At 61.0% G+C, this 26,303-nt stretch overlaps 2 protein-coding genes across 2 annotated transcripts in view; both read left to right on the plus strand.

The window, feature by feature from the left end:
* Positions 1-152: 152 nt before the first annotated feature.
* LOC132370255 (uncharacterized) lies at positions 153-1,496 on the plus strand. Its single transcript, XM_059929980.1, is given in 4 exon segments — positions 153-196; positions 325-531; positions 534-656; positions 658-1,496. Coding segments are annotated over 4 exon segments (801 nt in total). The 3' UTR covers positions 1,085-1,496.
* A 12,572-nt stretch (positions 1,497-14,068) lies between these two features.
* Positions 14,069-26,303, plus strand: part of MOB2 (MOB kinase activator 2) — a 53,713-nt gene continuing 41,478 nt past the window's right edge. Inside the window, exon 1 of the mRNA XM_059932349.1 lies at positions 14,069-14,175. Coding sequence (XP_059788332.1) covers positions 14,159-14,175 — 17 coding nt within the window. The 5' untranslated portion in view covers positions 14,069-14,158. The remainder of the gene's footprint in view (positions 14,176-26,303) is intronic.

Below are 26,303 nucleotides of genomic sequence, written 5' to 3' on the forward strand. Positions count from 1 at the left end.
GGTGGCAGGCAGGAGGAGCTGGGCCGCCAGTGCTGGCTCCACTGATCAGAGGGGGCAGACAGATTTAGGGGCTTGTTCTGCAGGTGGAGGTCCCTCCGGGAGGAGTGGCTGGCTCGCAGAGGGAGGGGGCAGTCAGCGCCTGGCAGACCCTTATGCCTCCGGGGGCAGGGCCTCAGCTTGGGAGGGCCGCCTCCACGTAAAGATCCCTGATGTGAGCAGATGCAGGTGTCCCCCACGTCTGCCCAACCTCCACAGGGACCTCGGAGGAGAGAGACCCCTGTACCCCCCTCTCCTCTCCTCTGAAGCCTCCCCGGTATCTTCAAGGTGACATGCCAGTCCCTACTCCCAGGTGGCTTTTTGGCCCAGGTGGGCCAGCCTGGGGGTGAGGGCAGGAGAAAAGCCCCAGCTACCCCTCCTCGGTCAGTGGGACCCAAGGCTTTTGGAGGCAGGAGTGGGTGTCCCCCAACCTTCAGATGTCCTAGAGTGTCCAGGAGTGGGGGCTGGTCACCTTGAGGAGAGGCCAGGGGCTTGGCAGAAGGGGTGGCCTGGGCAGGACTGAGTCCTCAGGCTGGTATTGGTGGGGGGGGGGGGTGCGTGCCTGCCCCCAGCTGCCCTCTGGCTGTTTCTTCTATTTGTTCTTCTTTTGACCCCCGCCTTATGTCCCGTCATCCCACCTTTGAACAAAAGTTCTGTTCCTCTTCCCTCCGTCCCCACCCCGTCCCCCAAGAACATAAGCTATCATTGTTGTATTTGCAATCTATGGACTAGAGGTTTAACTATTTATTACTATTGGTTAATTATTATTATTATTATTGATTATGTAAATTTGCCTCCTGTCTGTCTATCGCGTTGTGTTTCTGAGGTGACCCCGGGCGTGGAAGATGCACTGGTCCCCCCTCCGCGCCCTACCCCTAAGCTGTCCAGGAGACAGTGCTCAGGGCCACTGGTTGGGCCCCACCACCCTGGGGGCAGGTCCCACGGCCCGTTCTCCCCTCCCTCCGTCCTTGTCCAGGGCTGCAGAGCCCTGTGGCTTCTGTCCTGGGGCGCGTGGAGGGTGTTGCTCTTGAGACACTGGTCGAAGTGAGCAGCTGTGATGAGAGAAGGTCCTGTCTCGGCCGCCCCTGCCCCCCGTGCTGGCGGCACTGGGCAGCGGGCAAGAGCCCCTCCCTGGTCACTTCCACCCACTGTCCCAGGCGGGGAGCGGGCAGGGCCCCAGCCCTCTCCAAGTCTCTCTTGGCCCTCCCACCCCTCCTGCCGGCCCAGCGCCCTGGCATCAGGGGTCCCCCAGAATGGACCCGGCCCCCTCCTATTATTTGCTGGAAAGTCCAGCGGAGGAGAGGTGGCAGGTCCCCCCGCATGGCTCCCGGTCCCTCTGGACTGGGCCGCCCCACCTCAGAGCCCCTTCCCCAGCGCGGACACTCTCTGATTCCTGTCCTGTCCCCTTCTTTTGTATTTGGAAACGACGTGTTGTAATAAATCCTGAGATGGATGTTTTCTCCACGCCTCTGGCTGCCTCCTTCTTTGGGCTGGTGGGCGGTGGTGTAGAGGGGCTTCCTGGGGCCAGGAGGCTGGGGTTTGGGGCCTGGAGAGTCAGACTGCCCCCGACTCACTGCTCAGAGCCCCGAACCCAGAACCCAGTGGGCCTGCTGTGGGGAAGGGGCAGGTGTAGGATGTAGAACAGCTTTTTCTGCTGTTTCAGGCTACTGACAATTTAAATAACTTAGAGCTGTATAAAATGGAAACTCAGTTTTGCCCCTCAGCTGCCCCCACCCCACTCTCCAAAAATAACCACCGGGAATAGTTGCACACCTCCCTGCAGACCTCCGTGTGTGTGCATGCGTGAGCAGCGTGTGGGTACACGCATGTACGTACCGCACAACAGCTTGTCCTTCCCAACAGAAATGGGGGTCTAGCTCTACAGAGTGTCTGCAACTGGCTTTTACGCTATCGTTTAAATTACTTATTGAAGGTTCAAGGCCCAAAGGCACACAAGGGTAGCTGGTGGGAAGTACTGATGTGTGTCCCCAGCCACCGGGTTCCTCTCCCTGGCGCCAGCGCCCCCCTGCAGGCCTCCCCACCTCACTGCCGGGGCCGCAGAGACTGCAGTGTGGCACTGCGGCGGGGCTGAGGTTCCCCGGCCCACGCGTGTTTACAGCTGCAGCCCTGAGCATCCGTGCGGTGCTCTCATGGGACACATTTTAGACCTGACTCCTCTGGGCCACTCCAAAGTTTGCCCGGCCGTTACCATAACAACGGCTCTGCCGTGCTGAGCGCTTGCTCTGTGCCAGGCACCACTCTCAGAATCGCCTGGGACCCTCACCTCCCAAGTCTCTGGGCAGCCTCCCCAGCAGGTCTGTGCCCTGGGCCCCAGGGTCCTCTGGCTAATGCAGTGCAAGCTCCCCGCAGGGGGTCTGACCCTTCTCGGAGGTTTGGGCTGCTTATCCTGGGGACCCTCCCCCTTTGCAAGCAGGCAGGAAGCCCAAACCAGTGACACCAGCCAGACCTGTGTCTGTGCATATGTGTGTGACCACACACACGTGTTATATGAGCACACGTGCATGTGTGTGAGCACACACACGCGTGTGCGGTAAATGTGTGTTTCAAGAAGCAAGAGAAAGTGAAAGGGCCAGGCCGGGAGGGCCAGGGCTGCGGAGGAGGGAGGGTCCTTGAAGCCTGCATCCGCAGACCTCAAAGAGGCCGAAAGCTCGAAACATTGACTGCCTCTCGGGCAACGCTATTTTTAGCTCGAGAACATCTATTTATAACTCTGGCAGCCCCCTGGAGTCAATGAAAGGAGGACTGGAAAAAGCTGACGGCCGTTTGGAGCAGCACCTAACTCTGAGGGAGGTGGGGTACCCAGCAGGGGCCCTGGGGCCAGTGGAAGACTCCGAATCCCCCAGGCTCCCAGGGGTCAACTTGCCCAAGCGCTGAACAAGGCAGGTAGTGAGGCTAGATCTGGACCCTGGGGGCCGGCCTCCCCCCCTGCTCTCGACCACCACAGTCTGGTCCCCACCACACCAGGTCTCCTAGATGCTAGGCACCCCTGCTTCTGCCTCTGTGTCTCCCCCCTAGGCCAAGAGCTTTAGGCACTTGATGGGTTTGGGATGGGGCGGGTAGATGGGTGGCATGGGATTGTCTGCGGTTGGTCTCAGCCTACTGACAGCGATGCCATGCGCTAGGGATGCCCGCGGCCCCTGCTTGGGCCTGTCCTACCTGTAGACGCCCCCACAAGTAGGACACACATTTGATGGCACACATCACAGCAACGACCATCAGGGAACTTTGAATAAACAAGGTTAACTACCGGGCCTGAAGGTACACAGTACGCCCGGGGTCACACAGAGAGGTCACCGGTAGAGAGAGATAGAGTGTGGGCCTGGGGTTCTGCTTGTATTGGGGTCGAGTGGGGGGTGCCTAGGGTTTCGTGGGTTCACTCTTTACTGCTGAATTAAGACATGAGTGGGAATTAAGGGAAGGGAAACACGGGGTCACACAAGGGGTCAGTTATCTAGGTCACCCAGGGCTTTCTGCATGGGGACCCTCATGGGTGAGGCGGCCTGGCTCTTTAGCTGTGTAGTTGGCATTGTGTTTATTCCACATGGGTGTCTTTGAAATGAATGCCTCAACAATCAAACGCTTAGTGTCAGGCACTAACTTTACAATCAAAAAAGCTAATTATCAGGCATTTACACTACAGGCGTGGGTGGATGGGTGAGTGGGTAGATAAATGAGTGGGTAGGTGAGTGGATGGGAGGGAGAGTGGATGGATGGATGGATGGATGGATGGATGGGTGATTAAGGAGTGGATGGGTGAATAGGGGTATATGAATGGGTGGGTAGGGGGTAGAGGGATGGGTAAATGGGAGGAAGGCAGGGAGGGAGGGAAAGAAGGTGGGTGAGTAGTAACCTCCTATCACACACCTAGTGCGCCTCTACTAGTCGGCCATGTATTAAAGCTGTGTGCTTACCTCCATCCTCCCACTGGACCACAGACATCCTGTCCTTGCTAAAGAAGGTGCCCAGTGAACGTTCAATGAATAAACCATAAACTACCAGTCTCGGAGCTGCACACCACTGTAGAGACTCAGTCAACCCTCTTCAAGGCCCAAGGAGGGGAACCAACTTCTCCAATGTCCCCCAGAGGGTCAGGGTCAGCCTCAGTGGCCCCTCAGGCCCCTTCTAGCTCAGACCCTGCTTCTGTGGGTGGACCTGTCGAGGCACTCCTGAGGCTCAGAACTGATGGGGCTCAGAGCAGGGCAAGAGCGAATAGGGCCGGTTCTCAGGAAGGCTGTGGGTGGTGGTTTGGCCTCCGGAGGCCAAGCTGTATGTGGAGAGGCTGGGGCATGTGTAGGGAGAGGGCAGAGGTGGGACTGTGCCCTGCTGGGAAGCTGACCACCTCTGGCCAAGGGATGGGAAGGGAGGCACGGCTCTGCGTGGCTCTGGACGGCAGGTAGGCTGGGGGTGGGGTTCATCTCTTCTGCAGAAAAGTGGTCCATCCTGAGCAGGGGAGAGGCCCTCTGCCATCCAGGAGAAGCCATGGAGCCTTCGAGGTCTGAAGAATGGAAATGGGGAGTTGGTGTCCCGTTCTCCCAGAAAGGGAGGGGGCTGGGGGCTGGGCAGACAATTGGGGGTGGGGCTGACTCCCAGCAGGGCTTCTTGTGGGTGCCTAGCCCACCCAGTCAGTGGGGGCTCATCAGGCTGAGCCCCCGGAGAAACCTCATCATTTTTGGCAGGGGCAGGGGTGTCGAGACTAGTAAAAGGCAGTCCCAGGACCTGCTTCTGGCCCAGGGGTTGGGGGTCTCCAGACATGGGGTCTTTTTGAAGGAGTGGTGGGGCCCTGATTATGTGATGATGGCTTTAGAAAGGGAGAAGGGGTCGGGGGCAAGAAGGAAGTGGCTCCCCCTGAGGACGGGACCAAAGCTGGTCTTGGGCAGAAGGGAGGGAAAGAGGCTGCCAGAGGCGGCCAGTTCCCAGAGCAAGAGCTGGGGAGGGGGGCGGGAAGGACAAATGAACCCCCACCCCCACCCCAAAGACAGAAAAGCTGCGGGTCAGGGTAACGCCAGGGCCAGGCTTGGCCAATTCTAGGCAGGTCCCTGGGGGAGCTCCCTCCAGCCTTTCAAATCCGAGCCAGCTTTCAAACTTCCCGGCCTGGGGAACTGTGGGGGGGAAGGGCTGGGGAGGGGGAGGCCTCCGGGAGGCTGCGGCAGGTGGACCTCGGTTTCTCAGTCTCTGTGCAAACACCACGTGTGAGACCAGAGCTGCGAAGGCCTTTCCTCAGGGCAGCCCAGCAGGGCAACTCTGGGAACAGAGGGAAAGCTGCCCCTTTCCCCGTCCCTGCCTTGAATTAAGCGGGGTACCCCGCCCACCCGCCGCAGCACGTGCGCTCCCGGGACTCCTCGCCGGCGCCCCAGCCCCAACCAGGGCGCTCTCCCAGCTTGCACACCTGGGGCCTCCGCGGGGGCCCAGCAGGGCAGGTGACTGTCCGGGATGGCGGTGTTGGCACCATGGGCATCCGGGCGGGCGGAAGCCAGACTCAGCCTGACGCAATTGGCGGACGTAGCTATAAATAGCCAAGGAGAGCTTGAAATAGAAGTGGGGGGAAGGGAGAGGGTGGGTGGTGAGGGGCCGGAGTCCTGGAGAGCGGCGGGAGGAGAAAGGGCCTGAGCGCCAGACACCAAGGGAGGAAACAAAGCCCCATTTTAGAGCGCGCCCGTCCAGTGGGTGTTCACACCCGGAAACATTTGGGGAAGCAGGGTGAAGTCCAGTCAGACCAATGCCCACGTTGGCGGGGGAGGGCGGGGTGGGGGGTCTGGGACAGGATGGCGACCAGTGCCGGCCACAGCTCACAGCCTGGCTCTCGGCCTTCGGCTCCCAGGTGACCTGAGGGCAGAGCCGCCCCTCCTCCCGATGTCTCCCAGGACCGGCAGAAATGAGATTTCGCTCCTTTGCTCCTTCCCCAGTCAAGCCCCTGGCGCTGGAGACCCCTCAAATACCCCCCCACACACACTCCACAGGGACCCGGCATCAAGGGAAACTAGGCCTGGCAGGAAGGAGGCTCCGCCCCCTGCACCTTTACCTGCACCGTCTACCAGAAGCTCCCTGGCTCACCTGCCCCAGGACACGCTGCAGCTTACGGGGGTCCCACGTATCTCGGGCTCTGGACATCTAGGCCAATACTGGGCAACCACAGGCCTGCAGGACTAAGACCCCACGTGGGCCCAGAGGTGAAAGAGAGAACCCCAGGGCTCCCTCCCTGAGTATCTACCCTCCAACCCCCGCCCCTGCAAGTGATTTGAGACGTAGTTTCAGACCTCACTCTCTCTGCGGTTCCCCCACCCAGGCGCCAATCCCCCTGCTCCTGGCCTCTGCTGGTGGTCTGCCGTGGGGAGCTGGGCGGCAGGCGTTAGGGCAGATCAAGAACAAGGGGATGGCGCGGGAGCAGATAAGGCCCTTCCCCGTGAGTCAACCCTAACAGGAAACTCCAGGAAGGGCAGGATTTGGGGTCGAAGGACGGGGTGGGGGAGGGTACGGTCGGGGGCCTCACCTCACCCAGCCAGTGGCTGGCTGCCCTGCTCCTCCCCGAGGGGAAGGATGCGGCTGCACCGCCAGTGGGGGGACCGTGGGCGCGGTCCCACCGGCAAGGGCGGGGCTGTCCCGCTGGGCGGTGACGTCAGCCCAGGTGTAGGGGCGCCCAGAGCCTCTTGGCTGGGGCGGGAGCAGCCGGCCTCTGGGCCCTCCGGAAGCGCCCCCATCACACTCCGGCCCCTGGGGTCCCCCTCCTGGGAGCCCAGACCCCACCCTACCGGCGCGCACAGCCGGGCCAGCCCCGGGCTCCAGGACCGGGAGGCTGGGTGTGGTGGGTGCGCCGCGGGCTCGCGCTGAGCTCACGCCGGGAAGGCCGCGCCCACTCCCGGACGCCGCCAGCCGGGCCCGCCACAGCGTCCTTCATCCTCAAAGCGCCGGGGCCCCTGGGCTCCCACCCCTCCGCGCGGCCCGGGCCGCGAGTGGAGGGGGGCGCGGTGAGCACCTGCTTCGCGCCAAGCCCGAGGGCATCGCGCCCCCGCCCCCGGTCCGGCCCCAGGTGGGCAAACACCTGCCGGGCGGGGACGAGGCGAGCGCCCTTCCCGGCGTCCCGGGCCGAGCCACACGAGAGTAGGCCTGCCCGCTCAGGGGGCGCGCCGTGAGCTCCTCTCCGGCCTCGGGCTCCCACCCCGCGCTCCCGGAGCCGGGAGAGCAGCCCGGCAGCGCCACCTGCTGCCCGCGGCCGGTTCGCGGGCCGGGACCCCCAGCCTCCGCACATCCCGGGGGCCCTGCAGGCTGGGAGGAAAGCGTGGCTTGGGAGTTCGGGTCTTCAGCGGTCTCCAGCGCCACGGCACCCTGCCCCACCCTCCTTCTGAGGCCTTGCCCTTGGCCCATCTGCAGCCTCAACTGCCCACAGCCTCCACCTGCTCCGGGCCTCCCAGCCCCACCGCCACACCCTCAGAGACACATCTGCAGTCAACAGCCACAGCTGTGTCTCCAGCCAGATTTCATCCTTGGCCTTCAGACCCGGAAAGGCCCAGATGCTGGGTGCCACCTACAGTCTAGCTGGCATCTCGGCTCCCTCCACCGCCCCTTGCCCACACCCCCTCACCTCCCTTCCCCGCCCTCACCCCACGGCCCTCCAGTAAGCAGCACTGGCTGTGGCTCTCGACTCTCTCACTGCAGCCCCACTCGCTGCACCCCTCATCTGGATGGTGACGCCCGCGTCCAGGCCTCCAGTCTCCGGTCTCCTCCATCGGCCCCACGCGCACTCGCCTCCACTGAGCGGCCTACAAAGCACCCTCCTTCTGCCCGTCCTTCTCTCTCCCTGGAAGGTGCCCCTGCCCTGGTCTGCAAATGAGCTCCATGCTCGTCCATGGCTCCCCCAGTCTTAGGTGCAGGGCCTCACTCAAATCCCCCCCATTGCTGAGCAGATATACACACTTGTCCCCCTCCGTTGGGGGTCTGCCTCTGCCCCCACTGCCCATCAGGGCCTGGCACTGAGAGTCCCTGGTCTCTGCCTTCATCTTCACGTGACATTCTCCCGTGTGTGTGTCTGTGTCCAAATATCCCGCTTATAAGGACACCAGTCATATTGGACTAGGGCCCACCCTCATGACCTTATCTTAACTAATTTCATTTGGGAAGACCCTATTTCCAAGTAAGGTCACACTCCGGGGCACTGGGGGTCAGGACTTTGACGTATCATTTTGGGCGGGACACAGTGCAGCCCATGGCGCGGGCGTCAGCAGGTAGACGCGCACACTTCAGGACGACCAGGAAGCCCCTCAGACCTTGCTCACGGCACTGCTCAGCAACTGCTCTGGGAACAAGGCTTTATGGCCGCAGAGCCGGCCTCCCCTGCTGACTAACTGGGGTCTTCACAGACCAGGGCAGGCACCAGGTTGATCAGGAAAAGCCACTAGGGGCCGTCTGGTCCAGGGCTCCTCATCCGGCTTGCCATTCAGGATCCCCTTCGAATACAGATCCCTGGGCCCCACCCAGACCTACAGAGTCAGACCCTAAGGAGGGGACAGGGCCCAGGCATCTGTATTCCCGAAGTTTCTCCAGGGAGCCTGCGGCGCCTGCAGACTAGGAGATCTAGCATTTGGAGACCCCCGATCTTGTAGCCCCCTCCCATTGGATGGAGAAGGGTGAGCCAAAGCTGGCTCACAGCAGGGCCGGGAGGAGGGCCCAGTCTCCTGGCTCTTTCCTGGGCCTGGTCCTTTCACTGCTACCAGCCAGGGGCCATGGCTTAGGGGTCCTTAGCCTGTCCTGCCCCAGCCAACCCAGGGACTCGAGCTGGGGAAGGCTGGATGGAACAGGGCAGAGGCTGGGGGGGAGGGGAGAGGCCAGGGGTCGCTGGCATTAAGCATTAGCACGGCCCCTGGCCAGTGGTAAGTGCCCGGGAAGTAATCCCAGGTGACAGTGATTCCTGGTGTCTCTGTGGATACCTGGCCCTGAGCACCAGTGCCCACCCCCTCAGGGCCTAAGCCAAATGCCCCACAGAGGGGGCAGGGGGAGGGGCACTGGAGCCTGAAGCTCTCCCAAGGCAGCTCGGCCCTCCTGCCACTGCCAGACAGAAGGGCCGCTGAGCGGGCTGCTCCCACGGGTGACCTCCTCCGCCGTTCTCAAGTCCCAGGGAGGAGAGCCCCTCTGTGAGGCAGAATGTAGTGGGAAGACGGTGGGCTTAGGAACAGATGGTTCTGGAATCCCAGCTCTCCACTTGCTCACTGGGGGACCTTGGACAAGTTCCTGTCCCTCTAGGAGCCCTGGTCTCCTTCCTGCAATCACTGCCCAGGAGGGCGTGAGGCTGAAGTGAAGAAGCGTGAGTAGGGCAGCCAGCCTGGCAGCGCGGGTCTGCAGGAGGGCATTCTCTGCAGCATTGGCTGAAGGCTTGGAAGGGCCGATGCCTTGGGAGGGGAGCGAGGAGACTGGGAGCCACCGACCTGGCAGCTCCCAGGGGATTGGCTTTCTGAGGTGCCTTCCCCAAAGCAGACCCCCCAGGCTTCTCTGAGACAAGCAATGCTGACCGTCTGCACCATGAGGCTGGCCCTCTCTGCTGCCCTGGTGCTGCTGTCGCTCACCCGCAGCCTCACTGGGGACAGTCCCACACACGAGAACCAGCTCAGGAGGCGAGAGGGAGCCACTGTTCTCCAGCCCCCGAGGTGTAGGAGGAAGGGTATCCTTCTGGCCAGGCAGCCCGGCACCGGGAAGGATGCTCTGAACCTCCGACTGGCCACGTCCCCCACTGGCTGTCGGACACAAGGGAAGGCAGCCGGAGGCGGGCCCTCTGCCCACAGTATGGGCGGTGAGTGGGCCATGGGATGGACAGACAGTGTCAGGCCAGAGACAGTGAAAGAGAAGGAGGACCCAGCAGGGCTCGGCTTGTGCCCGGGGTCACTGTTGAGAGTCAGCTTTCTCCGCGAAGACTTGTCATGTGGTCACTGTTACCCTGGAAGCCTCATCCTCTGCCCCACAATGGAGGACAACTGCCTCTGGAGGATTCCTGCAGGTCCTGCCTTCAGGGGGTCCCCAGTCTACAGCAAAGCATAATTGGGAAAACCAAGCCCCTCGTTTCCCTGCCCAGGAACTCCCTGCTGGCACACAGCTCCAGGCGCCCCTCTGGGCAGAATCTGGGCAGAAGGCAAGCGGCTGGTGGAAAGGACAAGGTTGAGGGTTGGCGTCTGCATCAGTGTCCTGTGGCTGCTCTAACAAAGGACCACAAACTGAGTGGCCTACGACAACAGAAGTTTGTTGTCTCACCGTTCTGGAGGCCGGAAACCAAAATCTTTGGAGTCAGTGGGGCTGGTTCCTTCTGAGGGCTTTGAGGGAAGGCTCTGGCCCACGCCTCTCCTTGGCCTGTGTCTCTTCACACCATCTTCCCTCTGTGATCAAATCGCCCCTTTTTATAAGGACACTGTTGGACTAGGTGCCCACGCTATTCCATTACGACCTTATCTTAACTAATTCAATCTGCAATTTCTCCATTTCCAAATAAGGTCCCATTCTGAGGTACTGGGGGGTTATGACTTCAACATACCTCTTTTGAGGGGTTAGGGGGGCACAATTCAACCTGTAACACCCAGAACTCCTTGTCCCCATCGTTGGCGTCATCATTCTCCAGAGTGCTTACCAATGCCTAAAGTATTATACGTCTTGATTTTTTTCATTGACTGTGTCCTCCCACTGGTCTGTAAGCTCTAAGGGGGTTACTTCTTGTCCGTCTTGTCTGCCGTTGCATTCCGAGCACCTACGGAGGGCCTGGCACATGTTTGGCACGCAATACTTATTTGCCAAGTGGATGGATGAATGGAAAGAAGGGCTAAGTGGAAAACCCTGCAGTTCCACCTCCCTGCCAAAGTAGTAGACCACAAGCAGAACTGAATCTCCAGAGAAGTCACAGAGGTTGGTGCCACCACCAGAGAACTGCAAGGTGCAGAGGTCCTGTCACGTTCCAGTTTCACTCACACGTGTTGTCTGTGCAGGAGATGGAGGCCTGTCGGTGACTGACAGTGGGTTATTGCAAGTTTAAGGCCATGATGATTCCAGCTACAGCTGTCCTTCCAGATGTGCTATCCTTCCTGGAGCCAGTCAGTACAACAGTCCCCACCCTACCCCCACACACCAAGAGTACCAGGGGCAGTGAGCTGTCCTCTGCCAGGGTTAGGGGTGCACCTCCACCATCGCACTGCAGGGTCACATCAGCGCTTACGCCCTCCACCATGGTTTTGTCCACGCAGAGTCTGATTATGTCAGGATGCCACACCGTTCCATCATATGGACGATGTCCCGTTGATAGGCTGCAGAGCCCAGGACTTAGTGACATTCTAGACACTAAAATAACACACATGGTTGCCAAAGGGATAGATACCATGAAAATGTAGGAACTTGCCACACCTAGGTGAAAATTTGGAGGTTCAGTAATCTGGGAATGTCAAGACATCCCCTCCAAAGTGAAGGACACCTTGAGCACCTCAACAATAGGAAGAACACACACATTTTGATGGATATATCAATCAGACAATTGTCTTTATCTTCAAGTAACAGAAACTGGAAAGAACAGCGACTTGAGATTTTTTCAATTAAAGAAGTCCAGAGGTAGGAAGTTCAGGACTGCTGTGGAGGTTCCAGAGTTTCAGCAGGAACTCAAATTCTTTCCATATTTCTGCTCTGCCATCATTAGCGTGCCTCATGGCCCCAGGTGGCTGCAGAAGCTCTAGCCGTCATTTTCCTATTATTGGCAGGAACTAGGAGACTGGGCCAGGTTGGGGTGGGGAGGAAAGACAAAAAGGATTTCCTGGAAGCCACCCAACAACTTCCACTTCCATCTCATTGGCCACCCTGTCTACATGGGAAGCCGGGAAAAAGAAGGAGGAGGAGGAAGAGAAGGAAGGGAGAAGAAAAGGATATGAACATTGGGCAGATAACTTATCATCTCTGATCAGTGCCCATTGAGTGTGCTATTCTTATCTAGTTGGCAAGAGACCTGAGGGTTTGCCAGTTTTGAATGTGCTCCAAACTGAGGAGAAGATTTAGCTGAGGCTGCAGTACAAGCAGTTCTACCAGTTGGCACTTATGACTCAATGGATCCAGTGGTGCTTGGTGGGGATTGTGGAGCTCTAGTGGGTGAACGAGATAGGAGGGCCCCAGGGTCTTGGAGCAAAGCCACATCCTCTTACGAAATAAATCATGCTTCTTTGAGATGCGAGTTTTGACTTGCCACTGGGCTCCACTTCAGACCGTACATAAGACCACGGGACATCTCATGACTATGTGATCTGAATGGCCCATTATGGACTGGGTGACACAAAGCCATAAAGTGGGGTGTACCCAGCAGTAAACCACCATCGGGGGAAGGGGGATGGACCTTCAGCACAGGTAAGTAGCCTGAGCAGGGGGGTTCACACTCCCAATACGCTGAGTCATAGCTCCCTGCTTCCCCATCTTCAGCCTACACCTGTGACCTTATGAAGTTTCTTAGGGCACTATTATTCCCATTCCACTAATAAAGAACCTGAGTCACAGGGACATTAAACAACTTCTCCAAGTCACCCAGCCAGTAAGTGGAAGAGCAGGGACCCGAAGCCCAGACTACCGCGGGGACGTGGGATGGGGGGGTGGGAGGGCGGGTAGCGGGGCAAGAAGATGGATGCAACCTGGGGGGTGGCCCGAAGCTCGGGTAACAGTTTAGGAAAGATTACAGCAGCCGGATGCAGGCAGGGTCCCCAGGGGCTCATATTCCTCGGGAAGGATGGTCTGGGTCACTGTCCTAGGTAGAGATGCAACCTGCAGAGTGGCCGGCCACAGGCAAAGTCCTAACTATCTACCCTGGCCACTTGTGCAGCTGTGGAGACGAAGGCCCTGGCCCGTATCTGCGGGCTTTTCCTCCCTGAGATGGGACATGCGACAGGACTTCCCCTCGTCCCTCTGTCTTTCCTCATTATTCCATCTCAGGTGGCTGGTGGTCAAGTGTGCAATTTTCCCCCACAAGCTTCATGATCAGCAAGGCACCAGAGGGAGAGAGGCAACCTCCGCCCAGCTGGCAGCAGCTGATGAGACTCAGGTGGGGCCGTAGGGTGGGGCGGGACCAGGGCCAAGGGCAGCGGCACTGGGCGAGGGGGGGGTGGACGCAGCGTGTCATCCGTCCCAAGCGTCCCATGTGTCCCAAGCACCGTCTCCTCCATTCTTGATCTCAGCCAGCGGCTTCCACCACCGATGTGGTCCCTGGACAGGCGCCCGTCCCTCCGGGCATCTGCCCTGTAGGGCAGTCAAAGCCCAGCGCCTGCCCCAGGCTCTCTCCTTCCTTGGGGAAGGAGCCGCCCCACAGACCTCTGTTTGTCTCGTTGACTGTCCCCGCGTCCAGGGCCCCATGGCTGCCAGGAGGCTGGATGGAGGGGTGTCACCTGCTGGTCTCCGCCGCCGGGACGGGCAGAGAGTGGGGCTCAGGTCACGGGAGAGGCCGCTGGGATGCGAGGGCGCGGGGCTCAGAGGGTCTCGCTCCCCTGGCCGAGCCGGGAGCGCCCAACACCGTGCAGGTCCTGTCCCCGAAAACTTCCCCTGCTGCCAGCTGACGGCTCAGCCTGACGTGAGAAGCTTCCTGAGCCTGGAGAGAAGCCAGTGGCCGAGGGGACCCGAGGAGGGGGGAGGGGCTGCGGCGTTCTGGCGACATGGGGCGGCCAGGGCGTAGGGGGCAGTATGGGGAGCAGGGGGACAGCGAGATGGGAGGGGACATCCCGGACGTGGGGAGACATCCCGGGTGTGAGGGGACATCCCGGGGTGTGAGGGGACAGTGAGGTGTGAGGGGACAGCGGGGTGTGAGGGGACATCCCGGGGTGTGAGGGGACAGCGGCGTGTGGGGGGACATCCCGGGGTGTCAGGGGACATCCCGGGGTGTCAGGGGACATCCCCGCGCAGGCTCCAGGCGGTGGTGGGGGTGGGGGACGGGCAGGGCTGTAGGGGCGGTAGGGGCGGCCCGGACTACATTTCCCAGCAGGCGGCGCGCTGCGCATCACTTCCGGCGGCGCCCGCGGCGCGCGTGTGGGAGTGAGCGAGCGAGTGTTTACTTCCGGCCGCCGCCGCCGCAAGCTAAGGGCCGAGAGAGTCGGGCGGCGGGCGCGGCGGTCCCCGCGTAGCCATGGACTGGCTCATGGGGTGAGTCGGGCGGCGGGGTGGCGGGGCTGGCGGGCCGGGCCGCGGGAGGGGCTGCGGGGCGCGCCGCGGGCGGCACCGGTCAAGGGCGTCGGGCCGGGCGGCGCGGGCCGGGCCGGCGAGGGGCGTCCCCGGGTTGGGCGCGGGACCGGGGCTCCCCGGAGCGGGGTCGGGGCCGGGCCGGGAGTGGGGCCGCGTCCGGCCTGCAGTCGGCGCCCGCGCGGAGCGTCGCGTCCCGGGAGCCGGCCCCGGGCAGGCGGCCACACCTCGCCGCTGGGTGTCGGGCGGCGAGGGAGGTCGGACGGAGGCTGCTCTCGCCGGTCGCCGCGGCGAACTTGCTTCGGGAAGAGATAACTTTGACGCCGGCAGAGAACAGCCCCTTAAAAAACGAGGGAAAGGAAGCAAAACAACCCAACTCTGCCAACGTCCGCCGGGGCGAGGTCGGCGGGGCCGGGGTGCGATCGGCGTCTCCGCGGGCGGCCGCCGCAGGGCGGGGTAGGAAGGAAGCATCAGCACCGGAGCCTGGGCTGGGCTCTCCCTCTCGTCGGCGTGTGTGTTGGGCTTGCTGGAAGTTAGATAAACGTATAAAACGTCACGTCGTCTTCAACAAGTTATTCTACCTAAAGCCATCGCTTTTTTCTTTTCTTTTTTTCTTTCTTTCTTTTTTTTTTTTTTTACTTTTTGAGGATCGAAAAGGGCTGGCACTTTTCACCCAGTAGCGTGGTCCTCCATCCGATCTGTGCCCAGGTCTGGTTTGTATAGCACCCTTCTGGAGTTAGGTTAGTTACTCCGGGAGCTTGGGGTGGGAGTGAGGGAGTGGTTGCTGTGTCCTTGGCCTCGACCGGTGGAAGGGCTTGTCTACACACTGAAGTCCGGGAAGGGAGGTGAAAGGTCCGATGTACGTTTCGTGTCAGTGTCTGTCAGGCCCTTTCGCGGTGTAGGCAGAGTGGAGGGTGCTGCCGGCATAATCAGGGACATGAATGAGACCCGTCCTTCCCGGCAGGTTGGGTGGAGTTTAGTGAAGGGGGAGACCAGGGGGAGACCAGACAGCGTGAAGGATGAATAAAGAGGCCAAAGAGTTGCTGAGTGTGACGGGGTAGACCTGGAGCCAGAGCGCAGGGTTCAGGGCGGCATGTGGGTGATGCAGGCGGCCAGCCGCGGGGCAGGGCCGCTCACTTGGCTTCTTGCCGTCCCAGCCCCACTGCTTGTTAGCTGTGTGACTCTAGGTGGTTACTTCTTCTCCAGACCTGCTTTTAAAAAGTCATCTGTAAAGTGGAAATCATGGTCCTTGGAGCGTGGTGTTGTGGAGGGGTCCACTAAAGCGTTTACCACAGTGCCTGGCATTGGGGGATGTTGGTTACTGTTAGTAAGGAGAGATGTTTGTAGGAGGCCTTCGTAACCCACGGGCACCAAGAGTTGAGGGCAGACAGCTGTGTTTGCTTTATTTTGAACCATAGATGCTTGCTTTCTGTGTTTATCAGGAGGGATAGCTTTGGCGGCTACCTGGCCTCCCGTGAGTCGGTTTCGGGGGAGTAGGCTATTGATTGGCTGAGTTGAATTAACAGGGTCGGAGGGACCAGCCCGATCAGCTGGGTTGCCGAGGGGGCAGCTGATTGTATTTTGTCTGTGTGTGGTTATTATGTGCTCATGTCTATAAGAAGCAGGTACTCTGTGCCTGGAAACTGACCAGCAGTCAGTTTTTTTAACTGCCTGAGGTCTGTGCTTTATGGACTTTATTGTCATCATTGTGAACAACCAGAAATTTACCACAGCTAGGCTTAGAAGGGTCTGATTCTCGAGGCGCTTGTCAGGACTGTCTGGGTAAGATCAGCGGAGCACTTACCTCCCCGTGGCGGGGAGGCTGGGCGCAGTGTTGGAGGAAGACAGCTTTGAACGGGACGGGCTCGGAGCTGCTGCTTCTGTGGTCTCTGGGGAGGGAAGGAGCATTCGCTGCCGACTGGCTGTAAGGTAGGCCGTTCTGAAAGGGAACTAGAGATCTCCAAAGAAGGGTTAGGATGGAGTTTGCTTATCTTCGTGCATGTGTTTTTAAACTTGGTGGATTGCATATCAGACTTGGTGAAGCATGAATTCTTTAACATTTCCTTAACTATGAACACCCCCCCCTTAAAAAAAAAAAAGTGGAATAATCTCAGTAGTCAAGTTCTGATCTTCTCGAGAGCGTGTTTCCAGGGTGGTGTCTGAGGATGCTAGAGCTGGGAGGGCCCGGGTGTCCCTCTGTCCCTCCCACAAGTTTACTGAGCATCTGCTGTGAAGTATGAGGATGCAGAGGCCTGGACTTCACAGCTGCAGAGGGAGTGAGCAGCAGAGACCCCAGCTCTCCCCCTCTGGTCCACCTGCCACTCCACCGGGCCCCTCGTGTGAGGAGAGCCCGCCGGCGGCGCGTGAAGGGCCTGGCTCCTGCCAGACGCCCTTTACATGCTTAGTGCTGGGACTTCAGTTAATCCTTTAGCCAGGTTTCAGCCTGGAAGAACTGAGGAAATGTGTGATTTTTTTACTGTTTCTTGATATTTTTATTAATTCCCATCATTCAGTGTCAACCGGTTTGTCTGGAATAGAGTTCTCATGTTTTTATTGTTTTTTGTTCTTTTTAAAAGAAGTTTCTTTGCATTTGTTCATCACGGGGGACAAAGTATGGACTCAGCTGTAGTGGCAAACGGTGCGCCCTCCTCCTCCTCTTCTCACCACTGTCATGACCAGAAGAGCGGTTTACAGATGTTCGAGTGAAACCACACCTTCCCTGTCACTGAAAGGGCCTTGCTGAGTAATGCTGGCAGCCTTATCTTCAGCTCTCCCTGCCGTGTGTGAGGAAAGGGAGGCCTGCAGGAAACCTGCTTGGGGAAGCTAGAAAGAAAGCCAGCACGTTACAGCTTGTTGCTGGACTTTGCTGGGGCTCATTTGCAGGAGAGTTTTGCGATGGGCAGCTCGTATCCGTCTTACTGTACGTTTCCTCTGCTTGGCATTGAGCACCAAGGTGCGTGGTAATTTTTTTCCTCTCTTTTTACAAACGTAACTTCTAACTTGAAAAGGGCTGTGCTTCTTGTGTAGGTCACCTCTGGGGTCCTTGGCTCTACCCATTCTGGACAGCAGCTGACAGGGTGGCACCCTTGCCCAGAGCAGAAGCTGCATGAGCTGGGGCAGCGAGGGAGCCAGCCGCAGAGCGTGGTAGTTTGGGGAGAACTTTTGTCCTGTCCTCAACTGGCAGTGGCAGGCATCTGTGAGCGGACGATAGGCGTGCGGTTTACATTTTACCCGACAAAGCTGGGTCCAGAAGCTTCCCAGCGAGCATCTGGGAATATAGAAGAGGAAACGCACTTCCTCCGCTTCTGACTGGTGGGGGCCTACGGGGTGAAGTTTGCAGGGACCTGCCCGCCCGCGCCCTCTAGCCCAGCCCGCACCCTGCGAGCCCTTTGCTGGGGCCGCTGGGGCCTTGATGTCAGCACCTCCTTTCCTCCCTGGGGGCAGATTGAGGTGGGGTGAGGCGCAGGGTAGGGCTTCCTGGCTCTGGCCAGAGGAGACAGGCCTCCTGGCCTGGCGATTCACTCCGCAGGGCGGTGGAGTTGGCGCTCTTGGGCAGTGCCCAGGGTGTGCTACGCGGTCGGGGGTTTTCGGGCCTGATGGGTCTGCCGGCAGGAATCTTGCGCTCAGGTGAAGGGGATCCAGCCCCGTGGATGCCACCTCTGCGGGCATTTGAACCGGGTGTTGATGACTTTCCCTTGGCACTTGGCCTCTGGGGAGGGCATCGCAGTGGCTGGCAGTCAAATCCCATATGAGGGCACCCAGGCTGAGCTTGCTCGATTCTCTAGGGTTTTGGGGTTTTTTTTAACAGCTTCGTTGAGGTATAATTTACCTACCATAAAGTTTACTTGCTTTAAGTGTACAATTAAGTAATTTTTAGCAAAACTACAGAGTTGTGTGACCATCACCACAGTTTAGTTTGAGAATGTTGCCCTCACCCCCGAAAGAAACCTCGTGTTCAGTGGCTCCCCGTTCCCTCCCTGACCCTAGGCAGTCACTGATTTACTTTCCATCTCTACAGATTTGCCTATTCTGGGCATTTCGTATGGAAATGGAATGGAGTCACAACACGTGGTCTTCTGTGACCAGTTCACTTAGCTTAATGTCGTGAAAGTTCATCGGTGGTGTTGCTGGTGTCAGCTGTCCTTTCTGTTGCCAAATGATATTCCACGGTGTGGAGATACGCATGTGTTGCCTCTCCACTGACACCTGGATTGTTCCTGCGTTTTGCTGATCCTGAAAGATGCTGCTGTGACCCAGCCTCTTCTAGCCGTGAGCCGGACCACTTCCTGCCGGGGGGCCTCCAGTCCCGACTGCGTCCACCGTCTGTCCTGGGCCAGACCCCGAGCTCAGGATCAGAGTGTCCCCGACGGAGAAGACACTCTGTGCTCTGTCAGGCTGGTGCAGGAGGAGCAAATGATGCGGGGCGGCAGAGGACAGGCCAGGAGGGCGGCTTGGGAGGGTGCATAGGAGTTTTCCAAGTAGAAAGGAGGAAAGGTCACAGCCCAGGAAGGAGGAACGGCATGTGCAAAGGCATAGAGGCACGAGCAGAAAAACTGCGGCCAGTGGGCCCTGGAACCTGTGGTTGCAGGGGCACGTGCAGGAGCAGCTGCTTTCCAGGCAGGCGGTCACTGTGGCCTGGGTGTGTGGCAGTGCTTGCCTGGGGCTAGGGTGCGTTCAGATCCCTTTAAAGAGGGCCACGGTCACACGCAGCCCTTGCAGAACGAGCCCCACTTGCCTGGACGCTCTTGGCAACGTGTCATTTCTCATTTGTCCTCCTGCTTGGGGTGTCTGCAGGGAACCCTTGCGCAGGTGTCCCCGGGGACCCGCCGGAGCACCGCAGGGAGGCTCTGCGGGGTGGGCAGGGCCTGGGGCAGCCGCAGTGCCCTGTTCCAGCCTCTGTCCTGGCTTCTCAGCCCCAGGCGTCACTGTCTGCTGGGCTCACCGAGGCCTCTCCTCAGGATGCTGGGAAAGCCGGGCGGCGCTGGGGCGCTGGCTGCCGGACTTGTTGTCCAGAGCTCATGGTGGCCTGGGAGGGGTTCGCCCGAGTGGGTGCTGCAGGCTGCCTCTGTGGGGATGCCTGTGTCGATGTTCTCGCTGTCCCAGCCTCTCCCACATTGTCCTTGCTGTGGTCCTGGAAACTTAGACGCACCCAAGTGCACGTCCTTGATTTTGTCGGGGGCGGGTCTGCATGGCCTGGGAGGGAAGCCGAGCCCAGGTATAGGTGTGCTCGGCGGGGCACCCTCTGTGCCTGTGTTGGGCGTGTCGGCCCCACAGGCTGGTCTGGGAGCTGGTCTCAGTGCCCAACGGTGACTTCTGCGCGTGTCCCTTGCCAGCAGTGGCCGTGTCCGGAAGAGGCGGTGGCGCGGGCTGTTCCCAGCTGACTTGGCTGGAGGGCCTGCCGCTCTTTGTCTTCCTCGTGTTTGTTTTTCTTTCTGCACAGGATTTCTGCCGGCCCGGGTACCCCCGGCGGTGTGCAGGGCTGTTCTGTGGGACGGAGCCTGGGGACAGGGGACTAGGAACAGTTGGAACCGGAGGAGAGAATGCGGATGCTTACGGAGAAGACGAGGAGGTCGTTGGTGGGTGACTGGGCCACGTGTGACTCGTGGTCCTGTTTGAGCAGAGCCGTGTGGCTTTGGGCCGTGGTCACGTTCTCCTCGTCGCCTGGTTTTCTCCTCTTTGAAGAAGTTTCCTTTGCCGGTGGGAAAGAGCTGCTGTGCACGGTCACCTGCGGTGGAATGTGCGTGTGTCCTCCCTGCAGCGGTTTGCACGTGTGTCCCGGGGATGCTGCCGCACGGAGGCGCGGAGCTCCCACGGAGGGATCCAGGCCACGCTGGGAAGCAGGGTGGAATCCGGCGGGTGGGTGCTCGAGAGCCGTTTTAGCAGGGCTTCTGGAGCGTCTTTGAAAAGGTGCCATTTGAGCTAAGACCTGGGGAGGTGAGAGATGGGAACGGGGCTCGGGGGCTGGATGGTTTGGGGTTTGAATCCCGACTACAGCTTCACGAGTCATCCTGTTTTACCTCCCCAAGCCTCAGTTTCATTGTCTGTGAAATGGGCGTAGTAGTATCCTTCCCAGCTGGTGGTGGTGGGATTTTGTGAGGTGTCCACCGTGGAGAAGGCCCTCTGTCCCCTCAGAGTGAGGTGGGGCTTACCTGGCAAGGTGGCGCCTGCATGAAAAGTGAGTGCAAGGGCTCCGCACCTTGCGGCCCCCAGGCCACCTTGTCACTAGGGGCCACCTTGTCACTATCACCTCTGCCCTGCCCCTTGGAGTGCTGCTTTGGTGAGGACCCAGCCCTGTGTCCCGATGCACGGCTGTCCTCAGCCCCGCAGCCCAGGCTTCTGCAGTAGGTCTGGCTCTCGGGGTGACTCGGGCGGAAGGCGAGGGGTCAGGGGCTTGGCGCCCTGGAGGCCGCTTGATCCCATTCCCTGCCGATGGCGCCTTCCATCTGTGACCTGCCCGCTCCCGGTCCCCTGGTCGTGCCACACCCACCTTCCCCTGCCAGATGCCAGGGCTGAGTGCCGCTCTGGCACTGATCCCGGGGTGGCGGGAAGGGCGCGGCCTGAGCTGGCTCACCCGGTCCGCTCTCCCGCCCCCCAGGTGCTGCGGGAGCTCCCCGGCCACCCCTCGCGCCTCCCCTCCTGCCGGGATGGCGGAGCTCGATATGGAAGGTGCTGTGGCGGCCTGCTGTCGGTCCACGCCTTCCGCACTGAGAGTCTGTCCTGGGCTGCCAGAGGGCCATGTGCAGAGGGCGCGGGCCTGGCCTGCCAGGCTGGCCCTCCAGCAGCTCTGTCCTCCTCAGATCCCGCACTCGGATCCCCGCGTTGGTGCGGTCCAGCTCTGGTCGTGACAGGCCCCTTTGGCCTGTTCTCCGGGTTCCTCAGGACTGAGGGTTGCACAGGGGGCATAGAGGAAGCGGTTATCACCTGTCCCAGCTGCTCATTAGTGAGACGCTTCCAAAACAAATAGGCCTCTGGGCGGTGGCAGTTTTTATTCCACGGGGTGGGGCTGCCTCCCTCTTCCTGCCAGACTGCAGGCTGATGGGAGCCTCAGACCCCCGGGCAGAGCCTCTTCCTGCAGGCTTCTCAGAAGTGATGCTGGGCCCTATCTCCCACGGGGAGGGCGTTCTCGGGGCGCACCTGGGGCTGCAGAGGAGGCCTCCGCGCTGGGTTCTCCAGCTGAGTGTGGGCTCCTGCTTCCCTACTTCCAGGCTGGCTCAGCAGGTGTCACGGCCCGAGCAGGTCCTCAGCGTGGCCCGGGGGACACCCTCGGGGAGGAAGAGTGTCTGGAGGTGTGGGGCTGCGCCCGCTCTGACCCTCACCGCCTCAGCCAAGGCTTCTGAGTGGAAGGAAAATGTGGAAACCTTACGACAGGGGCTTCGGAGTGGCCGGCTGCTCCCACAGGATGGGGCTCGCCGCGCCTCCAGAGCGCTCACCGCCCGCTCAGAGACCTTCGTGCTTTTCGGTGGTTTGGGTCAGGCCTCTGCTCCGGGCAGCTCTCCCGTCGGGCCCTTTCTCTGCACCCCTGTGGGCTGCTTAACCCGGCTTGGCTTCCCTGGCTGCTCATCAAAACAGACCCGTGACTTGTTTACAAGGACTCTTCTGATTCAACGTTGGAGACGCCGGCCCAGGGGCCCCCGGGCAGGGAGGGGGGCGGAGGTGCCGGGAGGTGATGTTTACTGAGTGGGGTCCCCCCAGCCCAGCAGGCAGACGGGAGACAGCCGGGCGCCCCCACCGCTGCAGCTTTATCTCGGCGGGGCCTTCCTAACAGCTGCTGGGGGCTGGGAGCGGAGGCGTGGGGAGTGGGGTGGGCAGGAGGACCCAGCTCGTGGCCTTCATGAGGTCCCTCACCCCGCCACCCGAGCCCCGTAGGAGTGGGAGGGAGCCAGTTCCCTTGCTGTGGCGAGTGGAGGGCATTGTTGCACACGATGCAGAGGCCCCTGACACAGGCTGGGGGGCCGCCAGTGAGGACAGGTGAGGTTGGCGTCTTTGTATGTCCCCGTGTGCATTAGTGCTGGTTGGGACCAGGAGGAGAGGTGGGCGTAGGTGAGCACTCAGCCCCTGCCCTCTGCTGGCCTCGGCGGGCGCGGAGAAGACGGCGCTCTCGGGGTGTCGTCAGCCCGCTGGAAACCGAGTCTCTGGCTGCTCAGAGAGGGGGACCTGAGGCGTTGAGTTCTCTTCTCAGACTGTTTCCTGTGGCCCCGCGTTGATGCCGCGAAGGGACCCAGAGACACTGAGCCTGGCGGCACCGAGTTGCTTTCCTCGCCTACCGGGCCGCGCCTGTGAAGGGCCAGTGCCGACTCGTGCCCACTTTTGGCTCCAGGGCCTGGCGTGTTGGCAGCTCGGGACCCCCCGTTGCCCTCCCCGCGAGCGGGCTGCCTGCCAGTGGGTCTCCGCCTGGAGCGGTCTCGCCTTCCAGGGGCGCTGGGCAAGGCCTGGAGGTGCGGTGGGGCGTTGCTGCCGGCCCCTGGTGGGTGGGGGCCAGGGACGCCCTCGGCATCCTGCAGTGCGGGTGCGGAAGGCTGCTGGTTGGTCTGCGTCTCCTCGCGGGAGGGCCGGAGCGGGAGCCGCGCGTGTGCGCGGGCCGGGCGTGCTTCCATAGTGCATCCTCGGCCCGCTCTTGGCCCAGTGGTCTAGCTTCTCGTGACTGGGGTGAGTTCTTTCTACTTTAACGGTGTTAAATCCCAGGTATTAAGATGACAGAACTTGTTCTTAAGGAGACAGCTAAGAGCAGAGAGAGGAACTGGGAGGTGCTAGAACCCAGTCGGGGGGCTGTCTCACCGCCCCTCCCGGCTAGCTGTGCTTCCCTTGGGCGTGCGTTCTGCTGGCAGATGAGGGGACAGTGGTTGCGGCTGTGCTGGGAACCCGACCAGGGAACCCAGACGGGTCAGGGCTGTCTGTGCACCAGGAGGCCCAAGGGAGCGGTGGGACAGCGAGTTGCATGTGCGTGTGTCTGGGCCAAGAGAGCCCTGGGACCTGTGTGTGCGCCTCTGGGCTGCGGCCTGGGCAGGGCCGTAGGGACAGACCAGAGCTTGTGCACCCTGCCCTTTTCCTTCCTGGCTGCGTGTGAGCCCACACACGTGCGCACACACACACAAGCATGGGGACTGTGCGCGCCATTTAGTTGATTCTGTCGGGAAAGAAATTCCATCCGTGCTGCCATCACGAAGTGTTCAGGAGGCCCTTGCTGGTCGGGGCCGCGTGTGGTTCCGAGGCCGTGGAGGAGATGGCAGGCGGGGGGCGCAGGGGTGACGCGGAGAGCCTGGACCAGTGTCGTCCTCCAGGGAGCCCAGGCGAGCTTGGGACGCCCCCAGGCCCCTCTTGGGAGCTCCGCACGGCAGGAGGTCAGGGCTGAGCCGTCCCGAGTGAGTGAGCAGCCTCAGCCTGGCCTCCGCCGACCCTGCAGAACACTCACCCTCACCGCTCTCTTCCCGTCCCACTGCCCTTGTTCTCCCTTAGCTGTTGAAGGTGATGAATGAACAGAAAAGGAGTCAAAAGAAGAAAATCCAGGCCTTGGATCACCCCCTGGGCTGCCCTGCCTTTCACTGCTCCCCGGAGGGCTGGCGTCCTCTCAGAGGAACTTCTTGCTGAGCGTGTGGGGCGGGTCATGCTTGGTGACTTTCCTTCCGTGTCCTGGGTGAGCTGCGTGGCATCCGGGGCCGGAGGGGCTTCAGCGGGTGGGCAGGGCTGAGCCTACCCATCTTCCTGAGAATCACCGACACGGGGTGTGCCCCGGGGACCGCTGGGGCCACGGCTTTTTCGCAGGACAGGGCTCGCTCCCTGCCACGAGAGGAGTGCTTTCTGTTGGCCGAGGGTCCTGTGCCCTGCTCGCCCGACGAAACGTGGGGCAGGTGCTTCCCTTTTGGGGTGTTCATCTTCTCTCCCAGACCCACAGGTAGCCTCGCTCCCTTGGCACGGGAGCAGGCAGGCAGGCACCAGGCACCCCGAGCCCGCCTGTGGGCAGCTGGCCGTGGGGCATCAGCCCTGCAGGGTCCGGTCCCAGGAGGGGGCGCCGGCGAGGAGGGCTGAACGCCCGCTCCGCGTGCCGTCTGCAGGTCAGGTGATCTTGGGGTCACGATTGCTTTCCGAGCCCGGGCACCCGGATCAGGGGAGGGGGCTCCCACCCCTGCCCTGCAGACTGGTTTTGGCTGGGGCGAGTTTTCTGGGAGGCGCCTCCTGTGTGGCAGGTGTCCTTGTGACCACGGTCAGGTTTACTAGCTTCAGGGACGCAGACGTGCTCACGCCCCACAGAGCGTTAAAAGCACCGAGGGCACGCGCTGGTGGTCTCGCGGGTCGCACCCGTCGTCACGCAGGCTGTCCCTGCTGCCTCCCTGCCCAGCGTGCCTCTGAAGCAGGGCGTCGGATTGGGTCCGGGTTGCCACCTGCAGCGGACCCTGGGTCTCGGGGTGCTGTTTGCAGAGCGCTGCACCGCCCCACATCCGCTCTGCGCTGTCCGAGTGAGACCCAGGCGCTTCTCTGGACGTGGGCACTGCAGCAGGGACTGAGAAATGTCTTGTGATAAAAACCCTTGTTTTCTAGTACATTCTCGTGTTCCTGCTGGAATGCTTCCTACCTTTTTGGCTGGAGAAGTGCTGGGCTCAGCTGAGTTCTGTCAAGAGCTGCCGGCGTTTATAATTCATGTAAAAATAAATGTGTCCTCTTGTCATGACCTTGCTGGCTTTTGTGCAGTTCCTCCCAGGCCAGTCTAGTGTAGCCGGGTTTTAAGGATGCGTGATTGTCAGCCCCACGAGGCAGGAACGATCCGTACATCCTTGCTTGTGTGAAGCCGTGGTGGGGTTGGTGGGAGCTGTGCTTCCTCTTGGGGTGCTTTGTGCTCCGTATCGTTTTTTCTTGTGTGTCACCTCCTCATGGGACTTGTGGTTGTAGGTGGGAGCGTTGGTGGTTTGCCGGCCCCTAAGTCTGAACTGTCACCAGGATGGCAGTGGGGCCTGTTGTTCATGGCAGATGTCCCCTCTCTCCTGAGATGCCTCCATGCCAGGGTGCAGCGCCGCCACCCTGATGGTGGACCCTGTGCCCCTGGGGGCGTCAGTGGAGCTCATGTCCCACTCACGCAAGATCCAGGGCCTGCCCAGACACCAAGCTGGAGTCCCTCCCTGCCTCGCCCCACTGGGGCCCTGCGTGACCGTCCACACAGCACGGGGTTGGGGGGACGTGCACAGGGCCGACCTGGAGGCAGGTCTGTGCCCCCCGGAAGCCCTCCCTTCTCTGCTCTGCTCGGGGGCCGGGGCGATTCCAGTTTACCTCCCAGCTGGAGCCCTCCCCGGGCTGCACGTGTGCTCCGTGGGACCTGCGTGGTCTTTTTCTGGATGGAGCAGCTCCGCTGTGTGCCGGGGGCGTGGGGTTGGAGTGGCAGGGGCCTGAGGGGTCTGCTCTCGGCATCCGCCCTGCCTCGGGTCCACCTCCTCCTGCATCAGCACAGGCAAGACCCGTGGGGACAGGGCTGGCCGAGGGCCGGTGTTGGTGGCGGTGCACGTGGTGGTCAGAGACACTGCCTCTGCCATCTCACAGACTGGCCTCCGGTCCCCCGTCCACCACCAGCTGTGTGACCTCGGCTGCTGTGTCAGGTCTCCAAGCCTCAGGTGCTCCCCATGTGTGGGGGCCTTGGCACCTCGCTGGCGGGCGGCGGTGTCCTGGTGTCTGTTCCTGTCGTGCCTGCCGCGGTGACTGGGTGGTGGGAACAGGCAGCACTGTGAGGGACGTGGTGGCCGCGTCTCCACGGTGCCCTTGCCCTGCGTCTGTCCACGGTGGGGGTATGTCAGGGCTGGGCACACAGCTGTGCTTGCGCGGCGTCCGTGGACCTTCAGGAATCAGCGCCTGTGGTGCTACAGGGGGGCGATGACGGTGCTGGGCTTGGGCTGGCTGTCCCCAGGGGAGGGAGGGAGGCCACGGGACTGGACGGTGGGGAGGGGGTGTAGTGAGGGAGCTGCCCCGCCCTGTGACTCTTCCCAGAGCCGGGAAACTGGGGGACCACAGGTCTGGTCTTTGAGTCGGCTCTGATAGTTCAGGTGTAGGATCAGGGCACTGCACCTGCAGATGTCCCCAGCTTTCTGCTGATTCGCTGTAATTGGGGTCACAGG

This window comes from Balaenoptera ricei, chromosome 8 (genome assembly GCF_028023285.1).
Source record: "Balaenoptera ricei isolate mBalRic1 chromosome 8, mBalRic1.hap2, whole genome shotgun sequence".
Classification (NCBI taxonomy): Eukaryota; Metazoa; Chordata; class Mammalia; order Artiodactyla; family Balaenopteridae; genus Balaenoptera; species Balaenoptera ricei.